This window comes from Nannobrachium achirus, assembly GCF_963921795.1.
Source record: "Nannobrachium achirus genome assembly, chromosome: 20".
NCBI lineage: Eukaryota > Metazoa > Chordata > Actinopteri > Myctophiformes > Myctophidae > Nannobrachium > Nannobrachium achirus.
In genome coordinates this window covers 30,864,821-30,889,959 of record NC_137827.1, presented here as the reverse complement: position 1 = coordinate 30,889,959, position 25,139 = coordinate 30,864,821, and the positions used below count along the sequence as shown (strand labels likewise).

Genomic DNA, 25,139 nt, shown 5'->3' with positions numbered 1-25,139 from the left:
GAGACATGGCTGCCTACTGTTCGCCAATGGTATTTTTATTTACGTTCCATATGTTATCTTATTTAAGACAGAAGGAGGCAGAACAAGCTTTGGTTCGCCTCTGTCCAGTCTAAATGTGTATGCGGTCGATTGAATACAAGGCGTGTGTAACGCTTTAGTCTTTCTTTAAGAAGACACCAGTAATTTGTCGAAAAGCATTGTCAACCCGAGGGCTCGGGCTTGTTCTCGCTGAGCACACTGATTTTTGCACTGTGATTTAACCGCTTTGCTAGCGTGCTAGTTGCTCACCATTACCAACACGATCTAAAGTCACATTCATTAATAGCTATGTTTAGCCCAGTGAAGTCCTCTTACTTCAGAGTCAGTCCAGCCACTGTCAACAGAGAACTTGGCAAGACCAAGATGAGATAGCAAGAGGGTGAGAGGTGATCTTAATGCGAGGTACTATTGTTCTACTGCTGTATGACTTTTGGATCGGAACATTTTTGGGGGGGAAAACGGTATAAATAAGACACGCAAAAGGCAGGTATGTTTGGGAATCTTTTCGAGGAAGAGGAGGAGGAAGGTTTTTCTCCAAGTCCTTCGGCAGGCAGAGTTGCGAAGGGCGGTGAAGAGCCACCCCCGCCCAGGGGGAAAAGTCAACTGAGTGGCATCAAGAACCAGGGAGGGACGTGCTACCTCAACTCACTGCTCCAAACCCTGCTGTTCACTCCAGAGTTCAGAGGTGAGTGACATCACATGCACTGCAAAGACTAAAGTGAGTGTTACAATCACAATCTGTTATTTATTTTTTAATCAAATAAAACGTTATTTTAATACTGGTAGAGTATGTACAGCTATCATGTATTAGAACAAGCACATCTCAGTGGTTGGAGGTGGTCTGGTCTCCCTACTCTACCACTGTGAAATGTGGACCCTGGTGTCGGAGAGGCAACATCTACTGGTTGACAAGTATTACTGCCTGAAGCTCCCACTTGCAATATTGCCTCTTAGCTGAGCAATAGATATTTGGTCTCTCATGCAGGGGACCTAAAAGTTATGGATTGTAGCTTCAACCCTGACAGTGTACAACTGTAACCACGGTCGACTCCAAAATGGTCCATTTGGTTCCATTTGTGAGCTCTCAGAGTTAACAAATGGATACATTTAGGGCCGATGCATACTACACTTTTAAAGGTTCGGTTCGGGGAGTCACAAAATCTCAGCAGCATGACTGTCACTGTACCCGAACCTCTGAATGACGTCATATTGTAGTTTAGACAGAGCCAAACCGAAATGAATTCGGCTCTAAAAGTGGAGTATGCATTGGCCCTAACACTAACAGATAGCTGTGGGATGGAGTGAGACATTAATCATTCAATATTGTGGACTGGCACATGAGCTGTGAAAAAAAAAGAAAACGCTTTTGTTTCTTGTTCAGAGGAGCTGTTCAAGTTGGGTCCAGAGGAACTGGGATGCTTGGAAGACAGAAACAAACCAGAGGCTAATGTAAGTGTTATAGAATACAAGGAGACTGAAGTAATGAATGAGGTATTATTGATCGATTGTACTGTAATCGGAGGCCCTCTGTTCTCATTCTCAGGTCAGGGTGATTCCTTTAGAGCTCCAGAGACTGTTTGCTCACCTGCTGCTGGTGGACCAGCAGTGTGCCTCCACTGCTGACCTCACTGATAGCTTTGGCTGGAACAACAGCGAGGTGTGTGTGTGTGTGTGTGTGTGTGTGTGTGTGTGTGTGTGTGTGTGTGTGTGTGTGTGTGTGTGTGTGTGTGTGTGTGTGTGTGTGTGTGTGTGTGTGTGTGTGTGTGTGTGTGTGTGTGTGTGTGTGTGTGTGTGTGTGTGTGTGTGTGTGTGTGTGTGTGGAGTGAGTGTGAGAGGCACAGACAAAAAATATAAAAGATATTGGGAAAGAGTAATGAAGATGGTGTGATTTGACATTCAAACTCGCAGAAAAAAAGAAACTGCAATGGTGTTAAATCCATGAATAGAATCTGAGTATTTTCTCTTTTTTTTGCCTTTTCAAACTTCTGTAGGAGACTAATCAGCACGATGTACAGGAGTTGAACAGGATTCTGTTTAGTGCTCTGGAGAACTCCCTTGTGGGTACCAGTGGTAGCACATTCATCCGCAACTTGTACCACGGGACCACTGTCAACAGCATTGTCTGCAAGGAGTGTGGCAATGTCAGCCAGAGACAGGTGTGTTTGTGTGTGGAATATACGTGTTGCTTTTTTATTTTATTATATAGTATTTCAATTAGGGATGTTAATCGACGGATTATTTGCGAATCGACGTGTCGAGGCCGAAAATCAACGCGATGATCAACTTTTTTCCGCTAAGCAGCAGCTGAGAGGAGAGCACAACGGCGCATTACTTTAAGCAACACAACTTATGCAGCTGCACCCATCAGAACTTGCATCAAAGCCCTAATAATAATTATAATAAATAATTGCTCTTCCTTGCGTTAGCATGGAGTCTGTTTTCTAGAGACTAGAAGCGGAGTGATAAAGTCCATGGAATGTAGTGGGAGCACTCTGGCTGGCACCCAGGCTAGTGTATCAAATGTGGAGCTTTGGTCTGCCTCGCTCTCCCTCCCCGACCGCGTCCACGGGTGTGTCGCATTAACGACGAGTAGTGTAGTTTGTGTGTTGTGTTTTATTGTCAATCTTGACAAAATCACCGCACACGAGGCAACGCTGCCATTAACAAGTGAGCTTTCGTGTCAAGCATGCATGCAAAGGCAGGAGGTAAACACAAACCCATCCAGTCAGCGGCAGCGCGCACCGCTATGACGTGTGCATCAGACCAGTCCAGCAATGTTTCTCAAACAGTAGTCCGCGGACCTGATTAGCGCCGCATGCATGCGAATCTGCGATGCATGCACAACACAGACATGCACTCATCTCTGACACAGACACACACATCGGTCCTCTCACATTTGGAAAACATTAACGCTTATAATTATTTGAACAAGCAATTAAAACATTTTTGGGGGAAAAACCTTAGAAAAATAAAAAAATGTAAAACGTTTTTCGACTCATACTTTCTGAGTCGCGGTGAGCATGAGTCGATTTTCGAGTCGATTTTTGATTTTTTTTTTACACATCCCTAATTTCAATATAGTATTTGGAAGTAAACTTGGTATGCTTTTCTAGTGTCTTCATTTTACCAGACACCAGAAGTTATTGAGACACATGGTCTGGTACTTAATAAAGATTACAATAATTGGCAAAGATGATCTGCAAATGCTAGATGACATACTGTACACAGTATACTGTATAGTGTGTGTGAAGGCAGTTCTACTGACTGACTCGTCTTCTTGTAGGAGGACTTCCTGGACCTGACGGCTTGTGTCTGTGGTGTTTCCAGCCTGGAGGAAGCACTTTGGAATTTGTTTGTTGAGGAAGAATTGTTTGAGGGCAACAACCTGTATCGCTGTGCTCAGTGCAACAGGCTAGTCAGAGCTGCCAAGGTCAGTAAGGTCAATGCTATGTGACACTATCTATAAACAGTAAAATGCATTTGGTTCCATTTGTACTCTCTTTGGAGTTAAATGAGCACTGAGGAGATTACTTTCTACTTTCACTTCATTATACTTCAGTCTGCCAAGCTGAGGAAGCTGCCTCCATTCATGACCATGTCTCTGCTGAGGTTCAGCTTTGACTTTGCCAAGTGCGAGCGCTACAAGGAGACTGGACGCTACGTGTTCCCCCTCACTATCAACTTGCGGCCATTTTGTGAACAGGTAATAGGACTGTCCTTGACTAAAGAAGTATTATCTGCAAAATTAAAACATTCTTGGTCAAATAAGACCAAACCAACCGAGGCAGCCTAGGTAATAGACAGATTGAAACACTTTTACCATTATTGCATTAATTCATTTCTTGACTGTGTTGCTCTTTGTTGCTTCCCACGCATTATCCATAATTGACTGCTACAGACGTAGCAGCTGGTGAAGGCATTATTAAACAAATAATATCCAGTTAACAATAGTGTGTCCCAATGATTGAATGTCCTTCATTATGTCCTCCACTTTCATGGTTTCCTGTCCTACCCTTTGATTCATACTGGAAGTCTTTGTGACCATAAGACAATATTATTATTCTGTAACTCTATAGTATCACTTTCCCCCACAGACCGATGAAGAGGACTCTTATTACTCGTATGAGCTGTTCTCTGTGATAATCCACAAGGGTGGTTGCTATGGTGGCCATTACCATGTGTACATCAGGGATATTGACCAGCTCGGCCACTGGGAGCCACCGGTGAGATAAAAAGGGGGTGAAAATTGGGAAAAGATTAAGATGGGGAAGATCTAGGCATGACATGTTTGAAAGGGGAGGTAGAAGAAGAAAAACTGCTGGCTTGTTTAAACAATACGTTCTTATATTTTGTGCACAGGAGGAGGAGTCCAAAACTAAAACTCAGAAGCATGTCAAGGAAGTTCCTGTGTGTGAGACACATGTAGAGAAAGATGACCCTCTCTCTGTTCTGACAGCGGTCATAGCCCAGGTATAACATCATTAAACTGTAGGGCATACATGGGCAACTGGAGGCCCGGGGGCCACATGCGGCCCCCACCTTCACTTAATGCAGCCCGCAGGTTGATATTGGAGTACTGATATGTTATTGATTTCAGCTGTTACAATTCCAAACATGGATAAATTACCCGCTTTATTTACTTCAGTCTATATTAGTAGCTTAATGACTAGTATTAAAATGTTATAGTATTTTTATGTCCAATGTATTTGTATTTAAGTTCATAAAGTTAACATAAGAACATATAAATGCATTTGAAATTTAGAAGAAAAAAAGTTACTTTTCAGGATTCCAATTCAAAAATAGCAGATCTACAAGCTCAAAACGCGTTGCAGTGTGACACGTTTTGAGCTTGTAGATCTGCAATTTTTGTTAAGTATATGCATTATGGCTCTCTGGAGTGAGTGTGCAAATGTAGTGGCCCTCTCCATCATCAAAGTTGCCCACCCCTGCTGTAGGGTCTCACTTTACCTGTAATTAGTTTGCATTCAATTTACTGGTACATGCTTTTACCTGTTCAGTCTGTGTCATAAATCCATCCCCCATCAGCACCCAGTACTGAATGATGATCTGTTACTCATTACCCCTCAACTAGGAGCCCTCCAAGAGTGTTCTGTTAGACCAGCTGGGACAGAAACTGATGGAGAAGACCGGCTCCTCCTGGAGCAAGAAATTCAGAAAACACTATGGCCCCATAGGCAAGGTAAATTTAGATTCGTAGTCTTTGTGAGGTACCATATCCAACTTTATGTTTTATAGGATATATCATAGCCCTAATGTCTCCTGTGTTTTAATAAACCCTGTTCTTTCTGCCCTTTGCCATCATATCTCATGCTGTAGTTCCTTCAGTCCCACAATGATGTGTTTATCTTGGTGTCTAATGGGACCAGAGTGGCTCTTAAGACCAACCCACCAAGCCCCATGATGGAGCCTACCAGCCCTGTAGAGCAGACCACTGGCCCTGATCCACCCTCAGCTCAGGAACCAACAACTACCTGCAACCAGTCACCAGAAGCAGAGCTACCAGACCTGGAAGCAGAGCTTGAACCAGAGGTATGGTGTGGGGATGGGGTATTTATTTTCCATTTATGCCGTTCTAGCGAAATGGGATCGCTAGAACGGCAGAGTAAAACATGATGTTTGTGTTTTTTGTTTGCTCCTTTGGGATGTTTCCATTTTAACATCAATCCTGAACGTTGATTAAAAATGTATCCAGCACACTGAAGAAAAATGCATTTACATTGTACTTCTACTTTTTGGTTATCTTAACCGATTTAGTGCCATTCCCGAGATATCTCGCGAAATGTACTCGAGTATCTCGAGTGCCATTCCCGAGATATCTCGCGAAAAGTAATATATTACTGTAACGGCGGTTATCCTACCGGGTACAATGGCGGAAGGTTCCGAGCCGATCTCCGTCGCTGATTTATCATCATCACGGATCCACGAGCACAAAATAGTAATCCCATAACATTGAGGCAGACGGGGGATCTCATCTTTAATGTCCATTATCTCAAAACAACACTTTAGAAGCGAAGATGGCAATAGATGCTCGCTTATAAAACACATGTTGAAAAGCATCGATCCGATCCGCCATGACACCACGTAAACAATGGTCGATTCCGGTGAAGGACGCGATGACGTCAGACCGGAAGTGTTTACGCTGTGGACTTCTGGCCTTCAAAATAAGACAACGGGAGTGAATGCAGCCTGAGGGAGGCATCGTGGACATTTTAATCTGTTAATTTCAGGGGCTCTTAATGAGTTAATGAGTGATGGGAGAGTTGATTAATTATTAATCTACATTTGGCTCTTCATCTACTCCCTCCATCTGTCCCTCTCCCTGTAGGGTAGTCACTGGTTTGACCTGAATGACTCTGCAGTGACCTCCATCAGGGAGTCTGACATAGAGAAGCAGTTCCAGGGCAAAGAGAGTGCCTACATGCTGTTCTACAGGAAAACGCAGCTGCACAGGCCCAGTCAAGGTAATAGATGTGTAGCATGAGTTGCATGATGAACATGTGAACAAAATAGCACAAATCACAATGTGGTGTAACTGTTCAGTGGTGAAGCCGCTCTATACATGTCCTAGTGTGGTGACGTTATACACCTAATTTTGCCAATCGTGATCTTCATACATACTTAACCAGTAATAATAAAAGTGCTTCACAAGTCACGACAAAGTGTAACTAAAGTGTAACGTTTTTGGCCTGGGCCACAGGGTAGTGGTCCAGGCACCTAGGCTGGTAATCCAGCCTTTGCAGCGTCGCAGGTTCTAGTCCCGATCCTGATGACATTTGCTGCGTGTCACCCCCCCCATCTCTCTCCCTGTTTCCTGTCAAACTACTGTACACCTGTCAATAAAGGCAGAAAAGCCCAAAAAGCTATGACTCATTAACGTTCTGTTTCATGATATTATGCACGTAGTGGCTTGTGCAACGTATGATTGTTCTACTTTCAAGGGAACAGGTGTACATACATTACATAAATGCATTACAGGCATTCTGTACAGGCAAAGTCTGTTCTAGATGGCTTTGCTTATTTAAAAAAAGAAGAAAGGTTAATTGGCATTGACATTCTGAGGGTTATTGTGGATTAAAGAAACTCAAACATTATATTATTCTCATCTCTTTGCAGCCTTGAAGAATCCTGTGTATAATGTCCCCCCTCACCTTGTTCAGACGGCAGAGGAGGAAAATGGAAAATTGCAGCAGAGGCGGTACAGAAGCATATCATTATATAAAATTACCTTTTAGGCATTTAGCTGATACAATATCCAGAGCATGTTCCACTGAGTGCACCAGTGGAATTAACTTTGTCTGACTTTGAGTTGTCTGTGCCGTTCCTACTGTACTCATACTGTTCATACTTTTCTTTTAGTGAGGAGTTTGAGGCTACCAATAATGGCATAGAGCTGCGTTTACATCTAGCGCCTTCTTATAAGCTGGAGAATGGAGCCCTTCAACCAATCAACAAAGAGCAGGGTGGGGTCACCACTCTTAGCTTTGACCGCAGAAAGACCGTGGGAGACCTGCGGTTGGCTATATATCAGGTAATTTCTTGATCATTAACATTGAATGCCTATTGATCCAATCTGAAGCTCCACATAATAAACAGACTAATGTACACAGCGTTGACTTATTATACTTTTTTATTTTTGTTTTGTGTGTGTGACTGTGCATATCTGCATGTTTGCTATTATGTTTATACAGAATCAGGAACTCTGGGAAGGGGACATGGCTCTGACTGTGGCCAAGAGTCTGCCGGCTGGTCTACATCTCTACAATAGTCTAACAGGTGATAACAACAACCATCACAAGACTCCGGCGGCTTGTAACTCTTTTGTAATGCAATAAAGTACCTTGATTTTACGACTGTCCTCTCCTCTTTTGACTTTTTTGAGTGCTTGGATCTCTCCTCTTTTTTCTTTTTATCCCACTGATCCTAGAAGCACCTACCATGCGTTTTTAACTTTGCTTCTACCTCCTTTGAGCACCTAGTTTGTCTTTGTTTTCACAAGACTCCCTCAGTTGTCAAGAGTCAAATGTGTTTAAAGCTTAAACATTTAATTAAGTACTATATTCTGCTTGTGTGTCTCCCTCCAGATGACAGTGTCTCCCTGTACAGTGCGGGTATTTTCACCAACTCTGATCTGTTTGTGTGGAATGGCAGAGAAGTGAGTAGATGCTTTTAGAACACCTTTTGTGTTATCCTTTTAGGATCATTGTATAATTGTAGCTGTGTACTATCTTGCAAACTGTTAAAGTATTCAATCAATCATTCAATCAAAATGCCATAACATACTACTGTGTGTGTACAGTATATACACATACTTTTATTGAAAGGATAACACCTTGAGATGTATCCTCTCGTTTTCAACAGGGTCCTTATATGTGTAGTGTTGGATGTACATCGTATGGTATACATCCAACATGGATGACAATAAAGCGAGGTTGTACTTACTGTAGGTAGAACCTTGGGTTAGCATGATATACCTGAAGTCAAAATGGTATCAATCATCTTTATCTGTTGCTTCTGTGCTCTGTGAACGAGTAACTGGAATAGTGATTTCATTCAGTCTCATTGTATGGTCAAACCGACCTGGGTCCCCTGGTCAGTTTTAGCACATACATGAACACAAACAAATACAGAAAAAGAATTCCGCTACTGTATGTAATTTGAGAGAAGTGAGATGGCTGTATTGATGTAACTTCATCCTTGACGGATAACAGTGAAATGTGAGCACTGCCATCAGTATATATGGTGGCAGAATCCGAGTGGTTTGCGTTTGTTTGTTTATGTACAAGATATATTTTGAGATTTATTTTGCCTTAACAACAAGTACGTTATTGTCACAGGTGTGTGGTGCGACTGTCCTGACTGGAGCCAACTGGGAGCCAGTGCTGCTGACCGTTGTCCGACCCTCCCTGGGTGACGATGGAGTGGAAGCTGCGGTAGAGAACGGGGTGGGGGCGGAGGGGGAGGGACATGGAGGCGAGGACGGTGGGCCTGGGCTTAAAAGGGAGGCGAGGGGATTCGCCGGGGCTGTGACGCTGAGGGAGGTGCAGGAGGCCCTCGGGGAGCCGCAGGAGAGCCTGCTGTGCCAGGAGCACAGGGGAGTGAATAGAGGAGGACAGGGGGGAGGGGCAAGCGGGTGGAGGGTTTTCCCTCCCGAAGACATGCAGCGCACCCTTAAGGAGCTGGCACTGAAAGACGGAGACGCCCTGCTGGTGCTGGAGCCACAGTCCTTTGATAGCAGGTGAGCGAGTGTGTGTGTATATCTGTGCATGCATTCGCCTGGATTGTGTTATTATCAGTTCACTATCAGAACTGTCACATCTTGTCCGTGCCTGGACAAGATGTTGATTGACTCTCATGCATGATCCGTGCACTATGAATTACATGGAAGTCTATGGAGACCATGGCATCGCGGACCTTCAAAGAGATTTAATTGATAGCAACAAAAGTGTTAAAGAGATCCCTGTGAACCAAATCCCTTTTATTGACATATATGGAGATCCCTGTGATGCCAGGGGAACCAAATGACATGGCGCTTTTCGCCCTTAGGCCTCTTACTGGTTACAACTTACAATATTATTACCAGTAAGACGCCTAAGGGCTAAATGCGGTCACGCCATGTCTTGGCCATCTGGCCAATGATGTATATCGGACGAGTTATCCATATATGGAGACCCCTGGTACCCATAGATATTCAGGGATCTCCATATATGGGCATAAATGGGATTTGGTTCCCCTGGGATCTCCATATCTCCATATATGGGCATCACAGTGATGTCAAGAGCGTGAGAGTCAACATGATGTCAGAGCGGCAAACCCATAGACCGTAAAAAAGGGTACACGGACATGTGTCGTTTCTCATAGTAAACTGCAATTACCTGACGGCTTAACAAAACACTTAAGTTCAGGGTAAACTGTTGCGACCTCCTTGTTCTTTGTTCAGGGTTTGAATGCAGGTGCAGTGGTCATTTTGTTCTAACTTAAAAATGTCACTTACGGCACCTGTTTTAATGTTGTTTGTGTTGGTGTTTTGCACTCTGTTCTCAGCTTCTTCAGTCTGAGTGGAGATGTGGTTACCGTGACGACGCCATCGGACTGCCGTTGGCTGCTGGTGGAGTTCCGACCACACGGGGGAGGAGGAGGAGAGGAGGAAGGCAGGAGGACAGCCAAGGTTCCAGCCTCAGGAAACATGGTGAGTTCTCTAATACAGTGTTACAGTGGGTTGGGACCATGTCTGGGTCGCGGAGCAATTCCTATAGCTCGCGAGTAAATATCTACTTTTTCCAAATTATTTCCTTACATAAATAAAAATCAAACCTCGGTTCGAAGTGGAGCGGTGAATCTGAGCAGCTATACCCTGTGTGTGTTGCTAAATGCCTAAACTGTAAACTGTAAACTGTGCCTGTGAGTGAGTGGTGAGTGTGCCTGGCCTGCACAAAACAGCGCCCCTCCTTTAACTAGTGTGTTGTGTGTGGCCACTCAAGGTATTGCCAGGCTACGGACACGGCCAGCCAGCCAGCCACCCAGCCACCCAGCCACGGACATACCCACGGACATACCTGTCTATTGGGAGCGCTTTCACCGCTCCAAAAATCAGTAGTGAAAATGGCAAATCGAAGAAGAAGAACACAGCCGGCTGGTATCAGTTTAGTTGGCCACGCCCCCCCGCAACTTTATCATCAATTTTAACATAAATGGGACCTTATTTTCACAAAACGCATATCATTGTGATTGAAAGGCAATTTTTAACTAGCGATAGGAACCATAAAGTATGTATGAAAGTGTTAATTAAGGTTAGAAAACGAAAGGGGAAAATGAATGGGGTCCAATGGAGAACAATTCTTTTTGCGATCGGCCGGGGGGGGGGAAACAGCGCAACTAGCGGCCAACCATAGGAAGTTTTAGTTCCGTATTGGGATCATTTTAAATCGGCGGAACTCTCCCCCTGATATACACGCATGCGCTTGGTCACCGAATGAAACTGTACTATAATGAAGTGTGGCAGGCAGGTCTATTGTTTAATGTGTGAATTCCTTCGCCAGCGGCCATTATCACCAATTAAGAAAATAGCCACACAAGCCTCACCTCAGTCTAGGCTATTGAAGTACACATTGAAAGCCCCCAGCCCCATCTCCTGTGTATCAGATATGCTTTCTTGGACGGTTTTTGAATGGTCAAGCTTTGTTTTACAAAAAGTTTCTGCAGGTCACAGTACGTGTATTGCGTATCACGGTGTACATAAATCCACCTCACGCTACAGAAACAGGAGTTATGCTCCTGTCCTATGGGCCATTTTTTAACTCTGGGCCCCCGAATCTATTCTACACTATAAAATCCTAAGTTAGAGCGTGTACAAAATGGAACCAAATGGACCTTTATGGGTCCATTTGGTTCCATTTGTACACTCTCTGAGTTACAGACCCATAACTCCTCAAGGACCCCTGGGGATCCCGGGAGCCCACTTTAAGAACCACTGATCTAATCTAGACTTCTTTCCTCCCTCTCCATCCTGTCTGCGTTGCTGCATTAGTTCCCTCTGAGACATGTACCTGTATTTTGTGTTTGCGTGTGCACGTTCATGCATGTGTGTCTGTGTTTCACTGTCCAGCTGCTGTGTGAAGTGAAGCAGAGGGCCATAGAGGAGCTCCAGCTTCAGGAACAGCTCACAGGTAAGATACTAATGACTCCAACAAATATTATGCAGTCTGCCTCTCGGAATGTTGAAGCTGCATTTTGAAAGTTAGTTTAATGAATACAATGTTATTTTAACCAATCTGTATGGTAGAGTATGTTAATATACTGTAATAACTAGTGTACTGTAATAACTAGTGTAATAACTATATGTGCAGTGGTTGGAGGTGGTCTCCCTACTCTTCCTTAGAGAAATGTAGACACTGCTGTCATGTAGGACACCTAGTGGTTCGGTGTAGTACTGCCTGATATCTCCCCTGACCAAGTGGAGATTGCCTCTAGTTTGCAGCTTCAACTTACTGTTTAGCCAGGCATTCTTTCTTATGTTGACTACAGCGCTTTTGTTGAGCAACCCTTTATATATTATAAATTAGTCTATGGTGTATAAGCCTGTATGATATATTGTTATATTGTCTCTCTGGTGGAGTAGGTGTGGAGTGCTGTCTAAAACAAGTGGATCGCACTGGGAAACTACTTCCTCCAGGTAGGTGGAAATGGAAGTGCATTTAGGGCATTCATAAAAACATTCATATACACAGGGCAATGCAAAACAAAACATCAAAAAGTCTAGACCATTTAAACGAAAAACATGAATCACCATGTTTAGGGAAATGTAGAGCGGGCAAAAGAGATCTCTTTATCTATGGTCTGGTAAAGTTCTCAACCTGTTTCATTTTATTCAGCCTGTGAACCTGTGAAGTTTGCAAATAATCTTCATATCAGAAAACCTGCTTTTTTTTAATCTGTTTTAATGACAGTATGTGAGGAGTTGAGTGTTCGGGAGGCAGGGATCCGACTCATGACTACTCTAGCTCTTTGTCTTGGAACTGCACCCAAGCCAACGCAGGTTTGTCCTCTCCTAATTGCATAAATAATGTTGCATAGACCCTCTTTGTGTGCCTGTCCAGACTCCAGATGTGAGTGCTTACTGTAGCTTCAAACGGTAATAAGTAAACTCAGTACTGACTTTGGTATCACATTGGTTTATGAGATTCATAAACTTTTAGTAGAGCAGTCAAGGAAGACTTCCAAGTGAAAAAAGGTTCATAGGAAAAGTGCTGCACATGTGTTTTGTTAATGGCTGCAGGGGTTCTGCTTGTGTTGCAGCTTTTCTTGCACTTCTCTGTGGGCACAGCCCCCTCTGCTGGCATGGAGATGAACATTATTGTTGAGCAGACTTGCACTGTCAAAGAGGTAAAAAGATGTTCATATGTATCTTTTGTGAGCAGCTGAATCATTTTCACTGTCAGTTTATCATCACTTTCCCCTCCTTGACTTGTACTTTTGTCGTTATTTTGAAGTGTCTCAAGACCATGCTGGATACTGTAGGACTTGAAGGTAAAACAAAACCCTGTCTGCAGTGTGTCAATAAGGTGTATTTGTATTGTGCAAATGAAACTTATTTAGACTGGTTTAACCACAGGAACATTTTCTGGGGCGAACATTCAGGAAAATAGAGCTACAAGCTTGCAATGTGGTACAACGCGATGCGACCTTGTAGATTGGCTATTACCTGCAAAAGGATTTGGTGTTGAGCCAGTCAGCAGACCTAGTATAGAGCCCTGGGGGGACCCTGGTCAGCTAATTGTGTAGGGTTTAAATAGTTACATGTACACTACAGTAAACCTATGCACATGTTTGTAATATGTATTGTTAGGCAACGGTTGGCACTTGAGGAGGCTGGATTGGTGTGAGGAGGTTGGAGAGCCATTGATGGATGAGGTTAGTAGCTAGTTGTCTCCTTAGGATTCTCCCTTCATCTTTGATCAATAACTATTTATTCAAGACCTAACAATATTTTTTTTACCCTCAGGATGCTTCTTTATCAGAGTTGAAGATTATCACCGGGGAGACTCTGATAGTCACAGAGGGGAAATTGCCTCCAAAGGTGCTTGAATTGCTTTTTATCTTGTAACTGTTAGTGAATTTAGCTGCAAAGCGATGAAATTATTATTATTATGCTGTCTGTCTGTAATTATTACAGAATTGTCCTTTTTGGTACTTTTATTTGAGTAAACAGGCTGCATATCTCTGAGGCAGAAACCAACTATGTCTAAAATATTAACTTTTCAGAAACTGAAAAAACAAACAACACAATACTGCCTCATCAAACCCTGAGTTGGAGTTAGGTGTTAGTTTGAGAATCAAATGGAGTTGGGAGGTTTAGTTACAAGCGCTTTTTAACACTTATGTTGCAATGATTTTTTCTCTTCAATGTCTCGCGTTGCCATGGTTACCATAGACTTCCATGTAATTGTGCAAGTGTGTAAAAAGTGCACGCCCATGCCTAGATGATGCACCACGTGTGTAGATGCTGTTCACAGCTTTCAAACAAAAAAATCCGCTTGGAAATCCGTTCAGGCATTCATGATTTATCAGCCATTATGTTTTCTTCAGATGTAAACAAACATGGCTGCCATGTTTGAAAGAATGGGTTGGTATGGGGGTTAAACATGCAATTTCGCGATCGCGATCATGCCTAATACATTTCTGGAGGTCCAAAAAATTTTTTTGAAAAAAAGTTTTTGAATTTTTTATTTTATTTTTATTTTTCAAAAACGGCCCAAACTCGGGAAACTCGGGGTTGGCACAGCACTAGTACCAATACAAACTCTGGGAAACTCGGGGTTGGCACCATATGTGTTAATACTTTTCATTGGTTAAAACCTACTCACAACATAAAGTTTGTTCAATAGTGCTAATTTATAAGAAAATAAAGGAAAGTAGGCTGGCCCTCTTTCAGATGTTGTCATGTAGATCGGTACACAGTATCTCCATAGCCATTAAACGAAACGGGTATTTCTTACATTGATGCTCCTACATATTATCATGCAAGCACCAGAAAGTTACTTTCCATCCCTCATATACTGTGTGCACAGTGCACACCCCATAACCCACACACTGCACATCATTTCGGAGCTCATATCTTTGAACGGGTAAGGACTAGTAAGGTAAATTATGCTAATTCCCGGATCAACTACCGTATGCACAACTACATACTGCTCTTGTTGCCCTTGGTTTTGTGAAACGGTATAATGTTGTGTTTTTTCCCCCATGGCTTGTCTGTGTGACTGATCACTGATCAGCCTCTCTTATGTATTCTTGCTAGGGTTTTCTTAAGCTCTCAGTCTGGCTGTATGTGGATCTTAGCAACAACTCCACTGTCACCATGGAAACAGAGTTGCACCACTCTTATAATGGCTCTTCTGGCAGCCAGAGGCTGGCGGTCATGTCAGGTGAAACACACTCTCCTTGTCTCGTATTTGTTGGCCTTTTACAGGAAGGTTTTTGGGCGTATTTGCGTTCAATTTGAAAGCACTAAACATTTCCTGTGTTCATCTTTGCGTGTATAGGTGGTGGTGCCATCTCAGAGCTGAGAAGTGTGGGACATGTGGAGATCACACATGAGGACACACTGGAGGATCTAAAGACTCAGGTTGTGTGTGTGTGTGTGTGTGTGTGTGTGTGTGTGTGTGTGTGTGTGTGTGTGTGTGTGTGTGTGTGTGTGTGTGTGTGTGTGTGTGTGAGAGACTGTTCCTTGAATACCTTAAATCAGGGCTACATTAAGTTTGCAAGTCTATTTGGTGTTCGCCTTCAAATGATGTCTCTTAATTGATAAATGTCCTGTATGTCTGTATATGTACATCAGGTGTTGACCCTGCCAGCCCTACAGTGTGTGTGTGTACCCACCCCCGCATTCCTGCGTGTGTGGCAGCTTGAGGGGCAGAAGCTGGCACGTATCCTCAGGGGACAACAACTCACACTCAGGTAAACACTCTCCTCCACCACTGACCAGCTGTCCTCTCACTTTGTTCTGCTGTGTCATTTTAGGTCACAATTTATTTAAATATTTGCACACACGCACACAATTTGCTTAATTGTTGGTGATCATAGAAAGGGCTTCTCTGAGAGAAATCCAGCACAATACATGTTGTTATACCCTCTGTATTCTAAAATCACATATTCAGTTTATTGTCTGTTTTTCATACATGAACTGATTTAAAATGATTTGACATAGAGCTTATATCTATACTTTAGCAAGATGTGAATATGTAGAGAATGCAATTAAGGACAACGCACGCAGCACACCAACGTGAAGTCTCTCTCTCCCTCTCCCTTGCTCTTTCTCTCATTTGTTCTCACGCTACCCTGTGCAGCTTGTTGCGGCGGCATTGTCAGTCACTATTTAATATATAACTATTATAATATATGTCCCATCGCAAAATAAACACTTTCCCTCTGTGAGCAACCCCTCGCAAATGCTCCTCTCTCACGCACACTTAATATAGGCTATACAGAGCATGCGAGCGGGGCTATTTTTTATTGAGAACGAGCGAGTTTAAAACGGGGGAGAAGCGAGGACCGCCTGCCGCTCCATGCTGCTCTGCTCTGGGCCACGTACCACATGTTTTCAAACCCTGTTTGTGGGAAGCTCAGCCCGTCACACGGACAGACACAGAAATCCTCACTGGAGCAGCAGTCTTGTACTACAGCAGCAGCGTTAAACTTTCTCCATAATCCACATACATACCTTGTAGCAGTTTGGGACAGATGGGTTTGTCGACTTAGAAAATCTTGAGTAGGATACATTTTCTACCACGTCGCTGACTGCAATTGCAGGAGGTCTTACAACCTTTTCTGTCAAGTCTGGTAACTAAAACCTCATGTCTACTATGTTAGTTTATGTCAACACTCAATCAATGCGTTTTGAGACGTGAGTTTACAGAATCACAGTACACAATCTACCCATCTCATCTGGTTTGTTCACAAACAGCGTACAGTGTCTGAGAATCCCCAGTAGCCTACGTTACTATAGTAAACCGACATGGCACAGATCTACAAGCTCAGAACGCGTCGCGGACGCGCCCTACGCCGTCTCCCGTCTCCTTGTGAACAGAAGAAAACGCAGGAAACGTCAAAACGTGTGATGTCATGGTCTCACGTGCAGACTATGTTCAGCCACGCTACAATGGCGAATGTAAACAAGGAAGTACAACGGTGTCACTCGTCTGTCTGTGTGCCACTGCCACTTAGCGACATGCCATGGACAGCCTTTTTAATGACTGATCCATTTCTATGTAAACGCAGAATAAAAAGTCAGAACGCGACAAAACTTTGCTGTTTTCTCTAGAGACCATTGACTAAACGTGGCCTGAAATGTTCAATGTTTGAAAGATTTTCAAAATATTGCGTTGAAATTGTGGCACTTGACTTCAGACTCACCTCTTGGTTTCCTCCCGTTTAGGAAGTTGAAGCTTACCAGCGGTACAGACATCTGTGTGCAGCAACTACTGAAAGAAGAGAATCTTGGGTAATGTACTGGATCAGAGGGCTCTCAGCATTGTTTACTGGTCAAAAGATACATGGGAATGATGGCCAAACAGTAACCTCAGAGCTCACTTTACCATCTTGACCTTTCTCCCAGCCCTAAGGAGGTGTTACTGCGTGTCCAGATGGGTATACCGAGGGAGAGGTGCTACTATCCTCCAGAGGAGCTGGTCTGGGATGCGTCCCGTGACTCCTCCCCTCGCTCCTTGCGCACTGCCCTGGCTGCGTACTACGGCCTCTCCCCTGACTCTCTGCTGTTAGCCAAACACCAGCCTGACAAACACACCTGGGAACCCGTCTCCAGCTGGGTGAGGAAAGGACAGACTTAATGAGGAGGAGCTGTGTGAAGAAAGGTTGGAGGTCGCTATAGAGCAGGGATTCCAGGGGCTATTAAAAAGTATTAAATCAAACGTGCCAATATTAAGGCCTTAAAATGTCTGAAATATGAGTTTCAGTGGTCTTGTGGTTGTCTTGACAATTCAGATTTGTCACCACCTTGTATTCAATTCTTTGTGATTTAGTTTGTGCATTTTTCAAGAAGCAAATTAATTAACACATTTCTAGTTGGATAATTAGTAAATGCACTGACATTATTGTTATAGAGGTGCTGGGAGAGATGAGGAAGGAAGGAAACTTTAGAAGACGATGAAAGACATTATATGCATAAAGGGAAGCTGATTGAAGAGCTACAGAAATTAGTGGGAAATTATTAATTTATTAACAAGCAGAAAAATACTATCCCTCTATACCTATACATATTGTCACTGTCTGGCTCCATTTTTGAGTTTTTTTGTGGCATAAATCAGGGCTATTGAACAACCCTTTACATCTGAGTGTTGGTTAAAATAATATTGAACCAATGGAAAGTAGTAAAAAGTGCTTTGGACAAAACCTTCTAACTCCACACTTTCTGCCAAACCATCTAACTCCACCCGATTGGCCCTCTCTTTTTTTCATAAATAAGTGCTATTGAACACCCTTTACGTCTGTGTTGGTTAAAATAATATTGAACCAATGAAAAGTAGTAGAAAGCCCTTTGGTCAAAACCTCCTAACTCCACTTGAGCTCATTTTCCGGGAAATGAAAACTTGAGTTTTAGGTTAGGTTTCGGCACGACAGCAGAGATATACAGTATACTAGTAAGACACCCGAGGGTGGAATGCGACCTCAGGGTGACATGCAACAGGGCGAGGTCGCGCCAATTCTTGACAATCTGGCCAACCACAGCGTTTCTCTGACGATTCTAGTTGTTGTCATTCTGGGGGGAGTTTGTTCATGTTTTTGTGAGGGTAACAACCCTAGGAGACACGGGGAGAACACGCAAACTCCACACAGAAAGGCCCTATCGCTCACACCCTAGGTTGGGTTGGCGATAGGGCCTTTCTGTGTGGAGTTTGCCTAAACATGGAGATGTGGTACAGAAGGACTCATATATGGGCATAAAAAGTATGTCATGTGACATCACTTCCTGTACAGACAGACAGACAGACAGACAGACAGACAGACAGACAGACAGACAGCCATTGACTCCGACCTAACAATGGCTACTGCCTATGACGGTAGTCCCATATGACATGATGTACTAGACTATCTCCATATATAGTGTTATCCACATCTCCATGTTTAGGCCAAACCAAACAGATTCGCTCCATTTCTCCATGTATAGGTCCAAATGCCCAACGTTGAGCTTGACAACGAAACGTTCTTAACACAGCCGCCCCCATATTTACTTTAGAAAATATGTTAAATTCTAAGTACGTTTCGAGTACCGGTTTGATACAAGAGCGAATAAGCACTACACTTCTGGAATCATGTGCGTCGACTTAAAGTTGGATCCAGGCCTAATACTGTCAACGTGTTCTCCACATCTCCATGTTTAGGCCAAACAGATTCGCTCCATTTCTCCATGTATAGGTCCAAATGCCCAACGTTGAGCTTGACAACGAAACGTTTTTAACACAGACGCCCCCATATTTACATATATATATAAAAAGTATGTCATGTGACATCACTTCCTGTACAGACAGTCAGACAGACAGCCATTGACTCCGGCCTAACAATGGCTACTTTCTATGACGGTAGTCCCATATGACATGATGGACTGGACTATCTCCATATATAGTGTTATCCACATTTCGTGTAGCCGCCCTGTACAGGAAGTGATGTCACAACTTGCTGACATCACACTGACATCATCACAGAGGATACGGAAGGACGGTCACGAGGATACGGAAGGTCACTCAAGCGACATGGTTCTTCAGAGTATATGCGACCTTCGGTCGCAATTATACTGTGCACGCACACTTAATATCTTTAATGATAACTGCAAGTATGTTGGGTTTTTATACAAGCAAAACTGCATTAATCTTTCATTTAATTTTTGTAATCTGTGCAAAAATTAGATTTTTAGAGCAAATGTCTTACATTTAAAGTGCTGATACCTGCAGATACTGTGTAGAGGAGAAGGTTGATAATTATGTGTTTGCAAAACGAAAAAAATAATTGAGGATAAGAATGAGACCTTTGGAAAAACATTCCAATTTAGATGGAAGTTCAAAAACTCCACATCCCCTGATAGATGCCTTCCTTAAACATTGTTCACTTTGAGGAAATATGTTATGTTATGTGATACATGCTTTTTTTTTTTTTTTTTTACAGAGTCAGCAAGTGTCCAAACGGAAAAAGAAGAAAAAGACAGATTCCCTTCTGGGAGCACCATTCCATCTAAAAGATGGTGACATAATTGGCGTAAAGGTGATCAAAAATACTTTCCAACATGTCAAATGGCAATATTGATAAAGGCTGAGAATGACAAGTTTACTTTTCAGATTGAGCCTCTATTATAATTTACTTTGTTCTTTGATTGGACAGAATCTTTTGATTGACAACAACCAGGACTTCTGCACCTTGGAAGATGAACAGGGTCAGCAGAGGCTGAGGGAGCAGGCAGAGCAACGCAGGAAAGGGTGAGGCTACGGCTACATTATACAACTTGAACACATTTCCCGCCGGGTAGTTTTTATAATTCCGACATGCAACTCCGCCAGCTATTTTCATGATTTTACATTATTTTGAAGGAGGCACAGAAGTCACGGGCATGACCACGATGAGTGTATTCGCTGTTTGTAACATCCAACAATCATGTCTTCTTTCACCCTGTAAAAATTAAATTGCGACCGTGCCGATCTGTTCTTTAGTTATGGTCCTTTGAAAAAAAACGTCCTCTGGACGATTGAGTAGAATCCGGGATAAATTCACTTTTCTGAATTCTCTACCATTGGTCTGAATGGAAAACCGGATGTCCGGGTGGCCTCATATCCTGAAGGATCATGGGAAATTGAATCCCTGCATTACAGTGGGGTGTATCAGACAGCTGTCTGATATTAAACAATGAAAAGACCGATTTACACGTTTTGGCTTAAATGGAGGCCAAATTATACAACTGTACCACTTGACAAAAAAAGGTATATATTAAGCCAAGACAAATTCAGACAAATTTATGTCAAAGCACGTTCTGAGGCAGTATAACACACTTTAGCCTTTGGCTGAGCTATCTTCGGCAAGCCAAAAAGCCCTTCCGAAAAAAAGGCCTGCAGTCGTTTGGAGTCTGCTTTGGCTTTTAGTGTTATGTGAATTGTTGTATAAAATAACATACCAAAATACTGACTTGATGTCACTTGTTTTTCCAGAGGGCAGGGTGCAGGCTCTGATGATGCTCAAGCTGTGGGATCGGAGAAGAAGGCTGGTCCAACTAAGCCCAGGAAGCCTGAGGTGGCCCTGTCAATCAATGTCGGTGTGTTCAGATAGCCCTGCCTCTATGGGTGGATGGATAATCACTGCTGCTACCTACCACTAAATGCACACCGTGACAGAGGCATCGCCTTGGCAGACGGGACAATCCACAAGGCTTCAGTCTCGTGCCAAAAAGACTGGACTAATTTGCATATTGTATTCCTGTCCAAAGGTTATGGACTCAAATACCTTGTACCCCTAATCACTTCCTATAATCCTTAGTCTGAGCACAGGACAGGGGAATACATTTCTGGTTTGCTATTGTATATGGTACCTGATGACTCATTATGTCTATGCAATATTATTGGGACTGAATCCCTTGTTTCTCTTTTCCTTCCGTTAACTGTGCTCTTGAAATGGACATAGTCTTCAAGGTTCAGTTTATTTTCATTTGTCAGTAATCAATAGCCCTTTTATAAGTTGTAGCTCTTCACAACCAGAAATGGTTACTACTCACTCTACTCTTATTTGGGACCTACTTGCCACTGTGGCTGTGTGGCAGGAGTGATCATAGGTTTCCATGTATTTTTTAAAATCAACATAGATCTTTTGATTGATTGCTTTTGAGATAAAAAAGTGGTTGACACCTGACGTGCTCAATGAACAACAACTGTTAAAGTTTCCTGGTTTTGTAGATGAGGCTGTATTGACATGATGGCAGAGAGGAGAGCCAAGCCTTAACATGGAGACACTGTGGTTGCTCTACCCTCCCTACTCACTGAACCCGCTGCACGAGCTGCTCCCCTTTCACTCTTACGCATAAAGATATTCTCATTCTTTTATCCTTCCTTCTCTACCACAAACGGTCCCTAACCCACCTATTATAGTAAGTGCCATAATTATTTGGACAGGCACGGAAGACGGGATGTGAAATCATTTCAAATGATCAAATAAAAACGATCCATCTTTATTACATTTACATATTGTACAAGTCTTCACCCTACATGAGTCACCCTACATGAGGCATATTAAAGTATTACAATTTGGTATAGGTTCAAACACAATGGAAGCACCAATAGTCATTGTATTGTTTAATCTCCAGAGAAGGGTTTGAAGCTATAAACACCAATATTCTTATTTATTTGTCCACATGGGTCACTATGAATTCCCTGTACCAGTCCTGTCTCAGAACAATACTGTATTGGAGCAGAACTCAAACTGCTCTTCTCTTGCCACCATTATGTTCACTGAATAAAAAGGGCAAAGAGATTCCTGATTTTTGCTGATATTCTACAATATTCTATTGAGTGTAAAAATGGTCATGTTTCATTTGCATGCACTACATTGTGTGGATTTCAGGGAATTAAACATCACTAGATAATTAGATATTGTCGCTACTGCTGCTGGAAATGTCCCGGCGCTAAGTTACCATGGTTAGAATAGGCTTTGTTTTGGAATCATGATTTTGTTCACAAGAGATTTTCTATGCTGCTTGCAGAAATAATGGGTTTCCTTTAATCTGTCAATGACCAGTGCCAAGAATTTGCAGCTATTTCCTCACATTTTTCTTTAAGCAAGTTAAATTCTTCACAATTATTTGCCTTTGTACAACTGCTTTATTGGTTGGTCTTCTGCAACCCACATATGTTTACAGACATCTGGTATCTAATTTTGTGTTAAATTGTGTTTGCATAAAGTATTTTATCAAGAATAAATGCAGTAATATTTGCCTTGCCCCTGTAAAGGTTATTTATTTTAATAAAGTGAAGACCGACATGGGATTATACAGGCTATTCTCCATATATTATTCTCATCTTTATATATGGCCAATGTTCCTGTAATTCTTCAACCTTTATACAAGGGAATGTTTTGATGAACTATAGTTTCATTCATAAATGAAAAGGACACATTGCTGTCATTGTTGCAAATATACAATAGAAAGTTGTACATGTATTATAGGACACATACCGCAAAGTAGGCTACAACGGTAGATCGACAGCATGGTCCACATAATTCATACAAAGGCATAAATTATAGCGTCCCATTTAGAAATTTCTCACCACCTCTTGGGAACCAATCAGGGTTCAGAATGTGTTTTAATCACCCAACCAGAGGCTGGGTTGAGTTAAACTCCGCCCCCTGTTACAGTATTAATTTGGCTGACGGACATGTGCCAAGTTTACTGTACGGAGACCACAGTAGTCTATCAACATCACTTCTTATTGGAAGAAACAACGCTATTATCAAAATGGTTGATGCATTCTGCGCCACATGGAAACTGATAGACAGCCAGAACTTTGATGAATATATGAAGGCACTTGGTAAGTCGAGCGATTTATTGGACGAGTTAATTGGCTATATGATCCGATGTTAATGATTATGATGTATAAGAATTTAATCATCTGTGATCGACCATTACGTTTTTTTTAATTATCCTCTAAGAAACGGCACAAGCGTGTTCATATTTCAGTGGATACCTACAGAGAAAGTAGCCTAATAGGCAGGCTATCATCATTAACGTCATGAATCTCCAGCATCACTGTCAGTTTTCCTCGATCTCTTCGCAGGTGTTAGTTTTGCAACAAGGCAAGTGGGCAATGTCACCAAACCGACAATTGTGATCAGTCAGGACGGGGACAAAGTGGTGGTGAAGACCCAGAGCACCTTCAAGAACACCGAGATCTCTGCCAAGCTGGGAGAGGAGTTTGATGAGACCACTGCTGATGACCGAAATGTCAAGGTAAGTTCAGTAATGGACATATTCAGCCATTATGCTACATCACTCCTTGCACAGTTATTGAATAGTCTATTATGCAGTCATTGTGCACTGGTTCTCAAAGTGGAATCTATAGGACTCTGTGGGTTCCTTTAAAGTCTGTAACTCTGACCGTATAAAACAGGTCCATTTGGTTCCATTTGTAGGCCTATACTGTCAGAGTTAAGGGGAGAACTTAAAACACTTCAGTTACAGGATATACCACTAATGTGGCATTTATATGTGCAAAAATAATACATAATTAAAGTGAAATAATAAAAATAAATCTGTGTTTTTCAGTCCACTCTGACCATGGAGGGTGCTAACCTTATCCATGTGCAGAAGTGGGATGGCAAGGAAACCAAATTCGTCCGAGAAATCAAGGATGGGAAGCTGGTCATGGTGAGAAATGCATTCACAGACATGCTGTATATCGTTGTTGTCGGGTGGAAACCTTGTAAGTCCAAAACCGTTCGTTTTGTATTTATCATTTTTAAAATGATTTGAAATTGTGAAAATAGCCGATCTACAAGCACACAGCGCCTCGCACCGTTTTTTTGTGACAGTCTTGTATGATGAGGCAGGCCTTTACTTTAAGAAAAAAGGTACACATTTGAAACTTGGAGATACGAGGTTTCTGCCCAACAGTGACGATATGTTGAGATCATTCTTAATACAATAAAATATCTGTCATCATAATGCTCTGTGCAAACTGTGATATACATGTTTATGCTATTGTTATTGTGTGATCTGCAGCAAAAAAAACAAAAAACAACAACAACTTGATTTCTGTTATTTTTCCATCTTAGACCCTAACCTTTGAGGGAATCCAGGCTGTCCGCACATACGAGAAGGCTTAACTCTCTCCCAGCGTCTGTGACCAAGCAAATCATCCCAGCACTGCGAATGACCAACAAGGCGTTCTATTTCCAATTGTTGTTTTTACTTGATGCATTGTTTTAAACTTGAGATAAATGTTTTGGGATAATCTTTTGTAAGACATTCAGAAACGTGTCAAAGACTTATTTTTTTGAAGGGCCTATAATGTTTTTTCATTGTGATAATGCCTGTGAACTTGAGAAAAAGGGAGAAATAAATTACTTGACTAAACTTTGTTGTCAACGTCTACATGTCATTTGTCTTTTATCCTCTTCTTTTCTTCAAAAGAACTGCCTGTTTCACTGAGGTTTTTATACGTTTTTGTTCTTCGAAATTTGTATTCAGTCCCACACTTGTATCAAAATGTGTCAACCTATGTAGGCAGAACAATGTTGCTTTTGTGACGGGTCAGCCCCAGGTGGCAGCTGGGAGATCAGGCAGGGTAGGGCCAGCCCCGCAGTAGCCCAGCCAGTGAACCCATCAAAGAGAATATCCTGTAGTAACCCCTCTGAAAGCAGGGGACGGCAAAGAGAAAGGGGGGAGGAGAAGGAGGTGGCTGAGGGATGATGTCATTTGCCGGGGCATAATCTCATTAAAGTTGTGGTGTCATTACGTAGCAGCATCATTCGATGGCATGGACCAACCCTGTTCCAGTGGAGCCACACCGGCGTGACATGCAACCCCACTGCAAGAGTGATGT

At 42.5% G+C, this 25,139-nt stretch overlaps 2 protein-coding genes across 2 annotated transcripts; both read left to right on the top strand.

Annotated features, from left to right (window-relative positions):
• Positions 1-43: 43 nt before the first annotated feature.
• usp40 (ubiquitin specific peptidase 40) lies at positions 44-22,527 on the top strand. The gene is made up of 32 exons (XM_080750746.1): positions 44-724; positions 1,421-1,488; positions 1,583-1,696; positions 2,031-2,195; positions 3,323-3,469; positions 3,599-3,742; positions 4,134-4,262; positions 4,399-4,509; positions 5,132-5,239; positions 5,377-5,589; positions 6,386-6,521; positions 7,174-7,255; positions 7,417-7,588; positions 7,749-7,833; positions 8,142-8,212; positions 8,895-9,295; positions 10,102-10,246; positions 11,663-11,723; positions 12,176-12,229; positions 12,504-12,592; positions 12,853-12,939; positions 13,047-13,083; positions 13,403-13,467; positions 13,559-13,633; positions 14,855-14,981; positions 15,099-15,181; positions 15,395-15,513; positions 16,991-17,056; positions 17,171-17,381; positions 19,732-19,827; positions 19,945-20,039; positions 20,763-22,527. The coding sequence occupies exons 1-32, from the start codon at positions 529-531 to the stop codon at positions 20,878-20,880; spliced, it is 3,870 nt and encodes a 1,289-aa protein (XP_080606872.1). The 5' UTR covers positions 44-528; the 3' UTR covers positions 20,881-22,527.
• A 526-nt stretch (positions 22,528-23,053) lies between these two features.
• fabp7a (fatty acid binding protein 7, brain, a) lies at positions 23,054-24,420 on the top strand (the record flags this gene model as incomplete). Its single annotated transcript, XM_080750385.1, has 4 exons — positions 23,054-23,126; positions 23,373-23,545; positions 23,861-23,962; positions 24,370-24,420. The coding sequence occupies 4 exons, from the start codon at positions 23,054-23,056 to the stop codon at positions 24,418-24,420; spliced, it is 399 nt and encodes a 132-aa protein (XP_080606511.1).
• Positions 24,421-25,139: the final 719 nt, after the last annotated feature.